This window comes from Ursus arctos, unplaced genomic scaffold (assembly GCF_023065955.2).
Source record: "Ursus arctos isolate Adak ecotype North America unplaced genomic scaffold, UrsArc2.0 scaffold_16, whole genome shotgun sequence".
Taxonomy (NCBI): domain Eukaryota; kingdom Metazoa; phylum Chordata; class Mammalia; order Carnivora; family Ursidae; genus Ursus; species Ursus arctos.
In genome coordinates this window covers 18,084,628-18,097,386 of record NW_026622830.1, presented here as the reverse complement: position 1 = coordinate 18,097,386, position 12,759 = coordinate 18,084,628, and the positions used below count along the sequence as shown (strand labels likewise).

Here is a 12,759-nt window from a genome sequence, read left to right as displayed (position 1 = left end):
AGGGATAATCTGTATAACTGGCCTGTACTCCTTAAAAACACAAGGTCATAAAAGAAAAAGTAAGACTGAGGAACTCTTCTGACTCAAGAAGACTGAAGAGGTATGGGCAGTAAGGTGATGGGTGCTCCTGGACTGGATGGATTTTAGACCAGGGAAAGAGCGGCTATAAAGGATGCTGAAATAAATGATAAATCTGAATATGGACTGTGGATTGAAGACCGTTTTCGTATGTCCTGATTCTGAGAACTAAACTGTGGTTATAGAAGAGAATGTTCTTGCACTTAGGAAATACACACTAAAGAACTTGGGGGCAACTTACTCTAAAATGGTTTAGACAAAAAAATGGTGTGTGCACACATGTGTCTAAGTCTATGTATGTACTCAGAGAGGTAGGGGAGCTAGAAGGAAAAATGATAAAGTAAATGGGGCAAAATGTAAAGAGTTGGTCAATCTGGAAAAAGGCTATACTGGAATTGCAAACTGAAAATTATATCAAAATGAAAATGTCAAAAATATTAAATACAAACATTTGAAATAATTTCTCCCTTGGGGCTACGCTGTCCAGTTGATATACAGCTAGATTCAATGGTTTCATTTCGCGTCTGCATTTTTAGGGATTGATTCTTTTCCCCACACATTAATTTAACCATAATGAAGGGAGAAAACCAAACCAAGTTAACTTTGGAAAATGGTATTCTGATTATATACTGCAAGACTAATGACGAACAAACAAAAAACCAACCCACTACTACAGTCCAATATTATATGCTGGTAAATTTATTTATGTTTTATAGAATATGGGTTAGGAATTCTGCAGCGACTTTATGTACATACTAGGATTGAACAAATGAGTAAATATACTGTATTATCATGAGACTGAAACTTCTCACAGCCAGAGAAAGGAGTTAAAAAGAAGGAAGAGGGGAAGGCTGGAGTGAATCCTGTGTTGTTGGACTGGAATCAGCAACTCACTGTGGGTGGACAGATAGGGGAAACAGACGTGCGGTATGAGTGCTTGTGTCAAGTACACAGACATACATACATTTCCTAGCTCTATCTGCTCAGAGGGTCTACGAGTCATAATATTCTAGCAGCAATGAGCACTCCCAGCAGCCAGATCTTGGTGGCTAAATGTCATTTTTTTTTTTAAAGATTTATTTATTTGAGAGCGAGCAAGCGAGCAGGGTGAAGGAGACAAGCAGACTCTCTGCTCTGCTGAGCGGGACACTCACCCCGACGTGGGGCTCGATCCCAGGACCCCGAGATCATGACCGGAGTCGGACACTTAACTGACTGAGCCACCCAGGCACCCCTAAATGCCATTCTTGAATGAAAGGAACCAAGGATCCTTGGAAGAACTGTCAATTCTATGGCTGTGGCAGGAAAAATGCAACATGAACCTGAACATCTCGTGGTGCTAGAAAGGAACTGCTTAAAAACTGCTGGGAGCATGTCAAACCGAAGGAGCCAACCCGAAAGACCTCCTAATGACCAAGTATGAACAACAAAATAAATAATGAGAGTAAGAGATTATAACTCATAAATAAAACGAGTCCATACTGGTATAAAGAAATAAATGGGGAAAAAGAAGCTGTTCTCTATAGTAGAATTCCAATTAATAAGTGTAAAGGAAATGACTGAAATAGAAAATTACGAGGAGCTAAACCCCACAGTAGTAATCGTTTGAAGGCAAGAACCACTAATGGATGCTAAAATTAACAGGCGAAAGTATGGTGAGAAACAGGATATTTATAGAGTCTCAAGATATCTCCTCCCAAGATACTGATGGAGTTTAAAGGTAAAAATAAAATAGTTACTTTACAGTGAAGAAATCTGGCAGACACCACCTTGACCAAGAAATCAAGGTTAACATCACAAGCAATAAAGTTTATTAACCCATGTACCTCCTGAAATGATGCACTGAGGAGGACATAACATCACTTCTATGATATTCTTGCTGAAAATGCATAACCTCAAATCTGATCATGAGAAAACATCAGGCAGACACAAACTGAAAGACAGCTAGCTGGTCAGTACCCTTCAAAAGTGTCAACGTCATGAAAAATACGGAAGGACAGGCTCTGCCGCAAACTGAATGAGGCTTAGGAGTCAGGATTTCTAAAGGAATATGAGAACGTGCATTGGATCCCCGACCAGAAAAAGAACATTTGTAGGAAACTGAAGGAATATGAATATGGTCTACAGATTATCGTGTCAATGTTAATGTTCTGGTTTCAATAATTAGACTATGGTTATATGAAATGTTAGGTGAAGGGGCCTAAAACTCTGCAATATTCTGCAACTTTTTTAAAGTTTAAAATGATTTCAGAATAAAAAGTTTTTAGCATTCTTTTTTTTTTTTTTTTAAAGTAGGCTCCACACCCAGCATGGAGCTCAACACGGGGTCTGAACTCACTACCCTGAGATCAAGACCTGAGCTGAGATCAAGAGTCAGATGCTCAAGTGACTGAACCACCCAGGCATTCCAGGGAATAAAAAGTTTTTAAAAATTAATTTTATTTTATAATGTTATAAAATACTGAGGGTGGTTCCATGGTCAAATATACAAAAAGGCATGTTTGAAAAAAGCAGCTTTTATCCCTGTCACTTCCATCCTGTTTCCTCACTCCCCCTATAGGTAACAATTTAAAAATAAAGTGTTTTTTGTTTGTTTTATCTTTCATCTGGGGGGCAGGGCAGGAAGAGACAAGACACACACACATAGTTTTTTTAAGATAAATGCTAACATACTATACACACTTTTTCCCCCTTATCCTTTTCCCCCCCACCCAACAATACACTCAAGAGACGACTCTGTAGCAGTATATAGAGACATTCCTCGTTCTGTATCAAAGTTGAAAATACCACGGCTTAGTCAGTCAGTCTCAGTCTTCTACCGCTAGACGGCTAAGCTGCTGAGCCTCTGGCTATTACAATTAGTTGCCACATCTCCTTTTATTATCTTTAGTGGCAGAAGATTTATGAGAAGAAGATTTGATGGATAACTGGTAAACAAAGGAAGTGATCAAGGTAACTAATATGGTTTATGGAACCTATAAAGCATTATTAATATGTGGCTATAAGTACTGACACTGATTTTCTTTCTCTGGCTCATCTGACGTTGAAGGTAAATTACAAGAGGGAGTTTAAGACATGTTCTCAGCAAAGGTCCAATACAGGAGCACTGCAGACACCGCTAAATACCTTCCTGGTATCCACATTCCCCTTATCCCTCACTCCCAGAACCCTGATACTTGTAGAGGGCAGCCATCTGTCCACGTGAAACCATCTCCAGCCTCCCAGGGATGACGAGGGATTACAGTCTGGACAGGGAGATGCAGCAGAAGTCTACTGGGGATATCTGGAAAAGTTCTGCTCTCCTGAGAAACACATCATACCTTCCTTCCTTATCTTTCCCGCCTGGGGTCTGAAGTATTGGTTTTGGAACAAAGAGGATATAAATCACATTCCCTGAGGATGGTGGAGCAGAAAGACAGAAGGAATCTGGGGCTCTGACGACACCATAAAGGCACCTCACCTTGGACTACCCATCTCCAGACTTCCCGTTAATGGAGAAAAGCAAGCCTGTTTCGGGGGGTGGGGGCGGGGACACTGTCACAAGCAGCTAAATGACACCAGAAGACAGAGGTATGCTCTCCCAAGATGACTTAACCTGAAAGATAACAGGATGAGTCCTGTCACACTTAAGATACTCAGCCTTTTACAATTAAATCTCAACGACAGTCCTTATTTCCCTAATCAGAACTCATACACAAAACAACATGGTAAATGGAGAACAGCTGAGAACTAGGGCAGCGACCCGGAGGAAGTCCAAACAAGACCCTCAGCAAAGGCGTAAATACAGAACCTCTAGAGCAGGCCCCAAGGAGGGGGCGGGGAGCACCATGGGAAAATTCTAGAGCTCTCATGCTCACAGGATGTGCAGGCTCAGGGCTTGCTTTTTACTTTTTAATACATTTGAGGTGAACAAAGACAGGCCTACAAGAAACAAGCAGTGACGTTCAGAAAATCAGAAACAAACAAACAACCAGGCACAGATCCCAGTGGCTGCGATGGGAAGAAGTCCCGGGGAGCAGCTTAACTGAACAACAGTGACAGATTTCAAATTGATACCAGCCCTCGATTTAACTATTGTCAGTTTCAAATCCAGAATTTGGCACAACCTTGTACCACATCTTTACAATCACGTAAAAATTAAATAGCTGGTACAAAGAACCACGCAAAATGTTGACTCCTCTCTTGACCCTTATCTACTTTTTCAATTCATTACCTACATTTTAAAAGTACGTTTTCTTTAATGCTTTACAATGCTACTTGCTCCTCAGTGAAAATCGGCATCTCAGAGAAGACAGAAACAACTGCCTCTGGTCGTACTTGAGCCCGACCCCATCTAGTGTGCTGGTATAGCTTCCCAACCCACTTTCCTTGCCCGAATATTGTATTTCAGGTCCAGCAATTTTACATCCCTTCTGGCACTCTAAAAGTCTGCATCCGCCGGCCAACTACTTGTGCAAAAGAGGACTCACGGGCTCTCCCTGCAGCAGGAATCAGGATGTGCTGGAGGCTGCCCTCCTGTAACCATCTCCTTTGCAGCCCTGGTTTGGAATAGGAAGTTTCTGGCTCCAAATGTGTTCCTTTGGGAAAGGTCTCATCCCCTCTCAAAATGTAAACATTTTTGGGAAATAGCACAGATACCCGCACACTCTCTTTCTGCCGTGTGACTGAACTTATTACCCAAACCAAAAGTCCTGAGTACTCTTGTCTCCCCAGGGCCTGGCTTGCTGTCTAGGGCTCAAGAAATGTGTCAGTAAGTCAATCAAGAGCTGGCTGAGTACAGGAAGGAGAAGAGTTAGTAGCATGGAAAAAGGGTGCTTTGGGGCAGTGAAAAAAGAAGTGGAGAGTGAAAAGGAGAGGATGCTGGAAGGAGAGGAAGGAGTGTACTCAAAAACCGGACTCACTTTGCTTGTGGCTGATGCTGTACAGTAGGGGCCCATTCCAGCTGCCTCGGGGGCGCCACCTATGCTCACTCCCACCTCGTGTTCTCTTGGTCTGGAACATTCTTCCTTCTGATCTCAGATTTGAGATCCTGCCCCTCACTTAGGTGATATCACCTTCTTCAAGAAGCCTTCTTAGACCACATTCTAGGACAGGACACCAACAGCCACCATTCTTATCCTCTGAGTTTGTTTAACTTCTTTGGAACTAGGATGTGATCTGCAACTACCTCATTCAGTTTTCCTTGTCAGCCCACTAAAATGCAAGCTCTATGAGAGCACGGACCACCAGTCTTGCTGACTGCTGTGTCTCCAGCCCTTTGAACAGCTCCTGGCACGTCCCAGTGTTCAGTGAATACTGAGTGAATAGACCATGTAATGGAACATTCACAAATTTCCAACTTTCTTCCAGCAAAGAAAAGTAAAGCCAGTGGAGTCTACCCTCCGAGGTCTGGGCCTACATATTGTCAACAGAGTTGGTGCCAGCAATGCATGGCAGTGGAGGAAGAAGCCAAGGGGACCACCACCTCTCCTTTCTTGGAGCAGTGCGTCAGGCCCCCGGGAATGGACCATGGAAAGGGCTCCGGCTCCTCAGGCTGGGTTCCCTCTCCCTTCCCAAATGCTGTAGACGTGCAGCAGCTGTCGCATTCCCCTGTGGCTGTGCCCTCTGCCAGCAGCCCTGCTCCCATGCTTTCTGAACCCTCACTCCAGCGACCTTATCAACAGGAGGGACAAGGAACCGTGTGGCCTTACCGCGGTGACCCCTAGCCCTGTCTGACCCTCAGGAACTCTGGCCCGGAAGAGCAAAAGGCTCCCCGGGGAGCATCTGAGGTGTCACAGGGCAATGAGAAAGCAAGGCGCTGGTGGCCTCTGTGAGGGGGCGCGTGGTACCCTGCTACCTGTTTCTGCCCTCAGAGCTAGCAGCACAGCTGGCTTCCTGCAAACCAGAAGAAAAGAAGCGCAGTTTTCACTGCTCATTTCCATTCTCAGGCTACTGACAATACCTTTTGCCATTTCTTACCCTCGGTGCTCTGGAAAACCTGATGTACCAGGACTGGGGCCCACAGCTGTGCCTCCCGAATGAAGGTAAGAAAGGATGGCTTTACACTCTCGATTTTCTTATACACACTGAAGCTAACACAGACACATTCAAGGTACTGAGAGAGGATGTGGCATTTACCTGATACCTCTAGGTAAGCTGTGTCTGTTCAAGGGACCTTGAGTTGGTCTGCCTCCGAGACAGGTGCGGTCCTTTGGTGCCACTTCATTCTCTAACCCTAAGTAGTGCCTGGTCCCTATCCTGGGTCCTAATGAACCTCACTGTTCTGGAAGCAGGAGCAAGGGAGCTTTGGGAGGGAAGTGCTGCCAGGCTCACAGAGTAGAGACTAGAGCAAGAGTCCTAGCTCCCCATCTTCATGCTTCCAGAGGGAGTGTCTGCTCTCTACCCTCCTCTTCGTCCGTATTCCAAACGGAGGAGACTGTCTGATCAGTGAAACCTAACCTGAGCTCCTGTAGACTCGCCCCTTCCCCTCCTCTGTTCAGGAGCACAGAGTCTCTTCTATTACTGACAGCCCTGCTGGGGCAGCCTCTGCTCCGCAGACGACTGTTCTCTGTGGGTAAGGTCAACCATGGGATGAGGGTGTGTAAGTACAGGAGTCTGAGGGAGCCTAATTCTGGCTATAGGTCAAGCTGTGTCATCTAATCCACCTTCACGATCTATTAAAGCTTGCTTTTTTTTTTTTTAAGTATTTATTTATTTATTTATTTAAGAGAGAGAGGAGGAGGGAGAGAGAGAATCTCACGCAGACTCTGCACTGAGCATGGAGCCCGATGCAGGGCTCGATCAATCGATCTCACTACCCTAAGATCACGACCTGAACCGAAATCAAGAGTCAGACGCTTAACCGACTGAGCCACCCAGGCACCCCTAACGCTCATCTTTTGATCCTCCATTGTACTTCTGTGTCTGTTTCTTAATTGGTTCAGATCAGACATGGGAGAGGGATAGAATTTGCTGGAGTCCTCAGGCTCTAACAAGACCAAGGAAAACAGCATATGATACCTCATGTCATTTGTTTTATAAAGACCTAGATTTAAAAAAAACATCTCTAGTGATTCCTAAGCCCAATTCTATCCCCAAAGCATAGAAAATCCCAGCCACATGATCAGAAGAAAACGATGAATGAGTGTTTAATAATAACAACAATAATAATATAATGATGATGAAAAAGCACCAGAAAAATAATAGTGCACTCCGACTTTCAGCCGACTTCTCAGAGAAGGAGCTATGTTCTCCAACTATGGAAGCTGGTTTGTCCCTGCCTCAGGGACTCAGGCCTACTTAGCTGAGCCCAGCCTCCCCTAATCAGGTTGGTTTCACTTTCAAGGCTCTGAGAGGGTCTGCCTTCAATCAGTCAAGAAACAGCTTCCCAGCATTGGCACTGCTTTCCCATGCTGGCCTGCCTGGGGATAACCATGGATTGCACCAGATCTTTCCAGACTATTTGAGACCAGAGGGAACACTCACATTTTCTACCATCTGAACTCAGACCTCTGAAGCCATGCTGAAATCCCACTAGGATAGGGCGTAAGACCCTGTCCATAATGAGATTCTTTTTTCTGTGGCCCTGATATTTACATCAGGGAGAACACATCTCAATCCACACACAGATAAATGTTCTGTGCCAAGGCCATCTTCCAAAAGAAATACAATCACGTTCTATCAGAGCAGGAATTGTGATTCTTCAATAACCATAAAGAACTACAGATGATTGAAAGCTTTCACTCATTTTACAAAAAATATTAGATTACGTACATATGTGTGAACGAGTATGTGTAAGTTAACATGGTGTAACTAGCAAGGATAGTACCAGGGAAAATTCTGGTTAAGTTTTCTACTGTTAGGGTTAGGAATGCATTTCACCGATGTTCACAGCTGAACTTAGCTGTAGTCCTGGGAACCACACGATGGTCTCAGGGTCCCAGTGTCCAGACTCTCCCCCACATTGTATTTATGGCACACAGCATGGGTCATGTGGCAGGGAGAGCTTCTGTACCGAGTGTGCACTGCTCCGTGGGCAGCCTGCAGCCCTCACGCTCCTCCCCACACCAAGCAAGTACACAACCTTGCTCCATCTCTGTGGGCCACTCAGAACTACACTTTCCTTCCTCTGTCATGTCTTCTTACAGCCCACCAATCCCACTCCCCAATAACACTGCACTGATCTGATTTCCTTGCCCTAACACTACTCTTCTTCCCTTTCTACCCAGTCTGGCTGACATTTCAAAAAATAAAGGACAGTTTCCTCTAAGCTTCAAAACTTTTACATAAAAACAACAACAACAACAACAACAACAACAACAACAACAACAGATCTAGAAGACACAGTGGCCAATCTGGGGGCCCACGAGTTGAGGAATTTTCACTCTAACTTGGACCTGGGACTGCCACTGCTGCTGCCGCCCTCACTCATTTACCTTCTGCTACATTCCTGGTTCAGGTTCCCACCCTGGATGGCCCGGAGTGCTGGTGGTCCTTATTTCTCCACTGAGCCTGAGTATTACAGCAAGTTCACAAACTGACTCAGCAGACTAAAAGCTTCACATGGTCCAATTTCCCTTTGACTTTGCTGCTATTCCTTTCATTCATCTCTTGCCAGCTCCCCAGCAGTGGACATTAAAAACAGCTTCTCCAAAGCTTCTCCCTTCTCGCTGGACCCCAATTCCAGACAGCCCCACCCACCCTCTCTGGCTGCTATGCATACAAATCAATCACCTCAGATGACTTCACCTTCCCCACCAGGTTCCACCACTCTCATTCTTGCTAGTTCCATCTCTTGGTATCAGCACCTATTCGCAATTGGTCATGTCCAGGATTTCACCTAGAAGCATGGTGATCCCCAAATCCTTGTCTTGACCATGACCTGCCTCCAAATGCCAGCCTCATGCTTCCAATTTCCCTCCTGGAAATTCCTCCAGACATGCCTCGCCATCCATGGGCTCAAACTGGCCACCTAATTTTGGCTTCTTATACCATCATTCTCCCAGGTACCAAGGCTCATAGTCAGGTAAGCACTGCAAAGGAGCACAGAACTTCACAGTTGTCAAGGACTTAAGGGATCATCTGTATCGGGGTCAGCAAACTTCTGCTATGATAGTAAGTATTTTAGATGCTGTGGGCTATGGGCTCTGTTGTGATACTCAACTCTGCCACGGTAACATGACAGCACCGGAGATGGTATGTCTACAGATGGGTGTGGCTGTATTCCAATAAAACTACTTCAAGCCGACTAGCCAGCCAACAGGCACCAGCTTCCCACCACCTGATTGTATCACTATCCTAATTACATTCTTGCTAGTTACTTAATCAAATATTAGTCTTTGCTTATTTTCTTTTTTCTTTTTTTAAAGATTTTATTTATTTATTTGACAGAGAGAGACAGCCAGCGAGAGAGGGAACACAAGCAGGGGGAGTGGGAGAGGAAGAAGCAGGCTCCCAGCAGAGAAGGCTGATGTGGGGCTCGATCCCAGAACTCTGGGATCACGCCCTGAGTCGAAGGCAGACGCTTAATGACTGAGCCACCCAGGCGCCCCTAGTCTTTGCTTATTTTCATGCCAGTGTCAAGCACATTATTCTTTTAAAAAGTGGTTATTCATTATATCTAGTAACTCACCTTTGACCCAAATATCCCTTCACCAGGAAAGAGGCCTGATGGGGAACTAGTCATGTCCACTGATTTTCTCTGAAGCTGGACGTTGAACACAGTGCCACGCAGTTTGTTTTACAAATGATTTTTCCCCCTGAATTCTGGCCAATTGTCACCAATTTAATAATTTAAAGTGGGCTATTTTTTCAACTAGCGGACTGCTTTCTTCAAACAAAATCTTATTTGGAAACTCATTAAATGAAAAAGGCAAAGCAGAATGACTGTGTGAAGTGGTGGGTCAGGCAGCAGCTCAAACGCCCACAGCTGAGCTCCCTTCCAGGCTTGCCGTCCCTTGCAGGGTCCCCTAAGGGGACCTCCTTCAGGTTTGTGACACAGCAGCCTCTAAACTTCTTTTATCCATCACCTGTATCATGAAAAAGGTTTTGAGCTACCCAGCACCCTCCCCACTACATACTCACAATCCTGGTATTGGCAAATATCCCACGATACAATATATACTTAGGGTGAAGTTTATCGTTCATAAAACTAGATATAAATCTAGAAATGGTATTCTTGACAAGTCAGAATCTTTTTGGCTGACATATTGTCCAATGTGGCCAGAGTGCCATTGTTTTTATTTTGAAGGAGGGTAGATGGAACTGTTAGCTCTGTCATTTTCTTGTTTGTTTATGCTTAACCTTAAAACTGTATTAACTCCAATCTTTATAATAATGTTTGCAAGCCACCAAATATTTAATTTGGCTAAAACTAAAAAAAAATGTCAGCAAATTCACTCGATTGGACATGTACAAACTCGAATATGCAGCATTAAGTCGAGAGCAAATGAACTAGGGGGAGGGTGCCTGTCCCCTTGGCCACACAATGGAATTCTGGGTTATCTGTCTCCTTTACTATACATGACATATGACCATCTAAGAAACCAACCAGTGAAAATGCCTGAATCACTCTGTATTATCAAAAATTAGAGAACTAGTAAAGCTTAATATTTTTCTTTATGTTGGATAACAAAAATGAACAATACTTCTAGTCTATATTTGGAGGCCACCACTGTGAAAAACCATTCGGTTTAAAGCAAAAAGAAAGAACCAGTCCCTGATTAGTGGGAAAGGCCGACATTGACTTTTCATTCAGTTGACTCCTGCCCGAGGCCCTAAGCCTGCCATCCAGCTGACAGCACAGCACGAGCAGGGCAGACGCCCTACAGCAAGCCGGGCCCCTCCGTGATGTTCTCAGACGCAGGGGCAGCTAAGGCAAACAGCAATCATCCTAGTGGTTACCTGCAAGTCATTTTGTGGGTTCCAGTCTGAATCAAATATGATGCAGGTATCGGCGGCTGTGAGATTGATGCCCAGGCCTCCCGCTCTGGTGCACAGAAGAAAGACAAAGCGGTCTGAGTCTGGCTTACAGAACCGGTCGATGGCTGCCTGGCGCAGGTTTCCCCGTACTCGCCCATCAATTCGCTCATAGGTGTATCTGAGGGGACCCAAACGAACGAAAGCCCAGGTGTTAATCATACTTCAATGGAGAGCAGCAAACAACGCAGGAAGCTGTTGACCCGCGGTCTTACATCCCTCACTTCTAAATCTGGACCAACCGAGAGCAGTCTGTGAGGAGTCCCTCCCATCCACATAGGCAGCAGGGCAGACGCCTAAGACTGCACTGCAAAACGTACCCCCCAAAACAAGCAAGCAAAAACCAAACCAAAACAAAAATATCAGCCACGAACTAAGGACCAGAAGAATTGTAAACATAAAATATCAACCCCCACAGCCTGAGCAACTTATTCTCCAGTATTTCCCCGTTTTTACTTGCACTGAACCTAATCATAAGACCAGGAAAAGCAAGGGCCTCAAACGTCTACTTAAAGTAGTGCTCTTAATGAGGAGTCAAGGTTCAAATCAGTGTGCAGCTGCTCTGGGGAACCTGAAAATGGTAAGCAGACCGTACCGACAGGCAGTCCTTGTGTGCCTGTGCTGGTCATTTCCGGCCTATCCGTTCTCCCCGGCAGCCCGCCGCCACGCACGGAAACCACAGGAAGGTTTCTGAGCTGTGTCGGGGGCAGGGGGACCACAACTGAGGACTTTTGAGAGGGAAATAAAATGGGGAAGTGAAGCTATCGTAAGAAGGCACATACCTGTGTGGAAACAAGGGCGAAAAGCACAGTGGGGGAGAGGGTAAAAGGAAGAAAAATTAAATTAAAACTGCTGTGGGAGCGTGTTACTATCTGTCCATTCAATTAAAGTACACAGAAGGTATCTTTATGATGGAATCATGTGGTTAATACAGAATTAACATAGGGTAGCAATGGGGACAGCTGCTGACATCTTACTCTTTCCTTATTTACCCTAACAATAATAAATTCACAAGGGGATGTTACCCTGGGCCCAATTCTAACCACCAAGCAGGAACTGGCTGGTAAAGTAGAATTAAAAGGAACCTTGTGACAAAAGGACCAAGTCGTCCTGGACCCAACAACAGCCAAGAACATGGATTCTGACAAAAACCTTATCAGTAGCCCACAGTTTGGGAAATCAGATCTTTAAAACTTCAGAAAAATAACTGGTAAGAGAATAAGGATAGACACTCTAGGGGTAGATGACTCTGTGTGGGAATGGCTCTAGAAAACGGAGTGTGGCAATATAATCCTGACTTCCTTGAAGAAAAGGAAAATCCACGTAAAGAAACCATCCAAGAAAGTAACATGTAGAGAAACCAGACCAACTCAGGCTCAAAAGAGACACATACAAAGCAAAAAACCAAGTCTGAAAACACTGTCTTCCTTTTACAAAGCTACAGTGCATCAACACCTGGAATTACAGGTGTAGATTTTCCCTTTTTCTTCTTTTTTAATGTAAGAAACTTAAGCATACTATGTGGGACTACAGTAGCAAATAAAGCAGGAAGTGGTGACTCAGAAAGGCAGACTAGGACGAGCTCGTGTCCTAAGATGAAAGTGAAGGGCTGTATGTCTGGATTCTATAAAACCAGAAGGCAGTTAGATATAATGGTCATTATCATTAATAATAGCCACAGCAGTAATATTAGCAGCAAGCTCTTCGGCACCAAGCTCTGGGCCA

At 44.6% G+C, this 12,759-nt stretch overlaps 1 protein-coding gene across 6 annotated transcripts in view; it reads right to left on the bottom strand.

Moving 5' to 3' along the window:
* Nucleotides 1–12,759, bottom strand: part of CHD6 (chromodomain helicase DNA binding protein 6) — a 191,599-nt gene that overhangs the window by 60,325 nt on the left and 118,515 nt on the right. For all 6 annotated transcript variants that reach the window (XM_048222088.2, XM_026503520.4, XM_048222089.2 and 3 more), the window contains exon 17: nt 10,960–11,155. In XM_048222088.2, the coding sequence (XP_048078045.1) occupies nt 10,960–11,155 (196 nt within the window). The remainder of the gene's footprint in view (nt 1–10,959; nt 11,156–12,759) is intronic.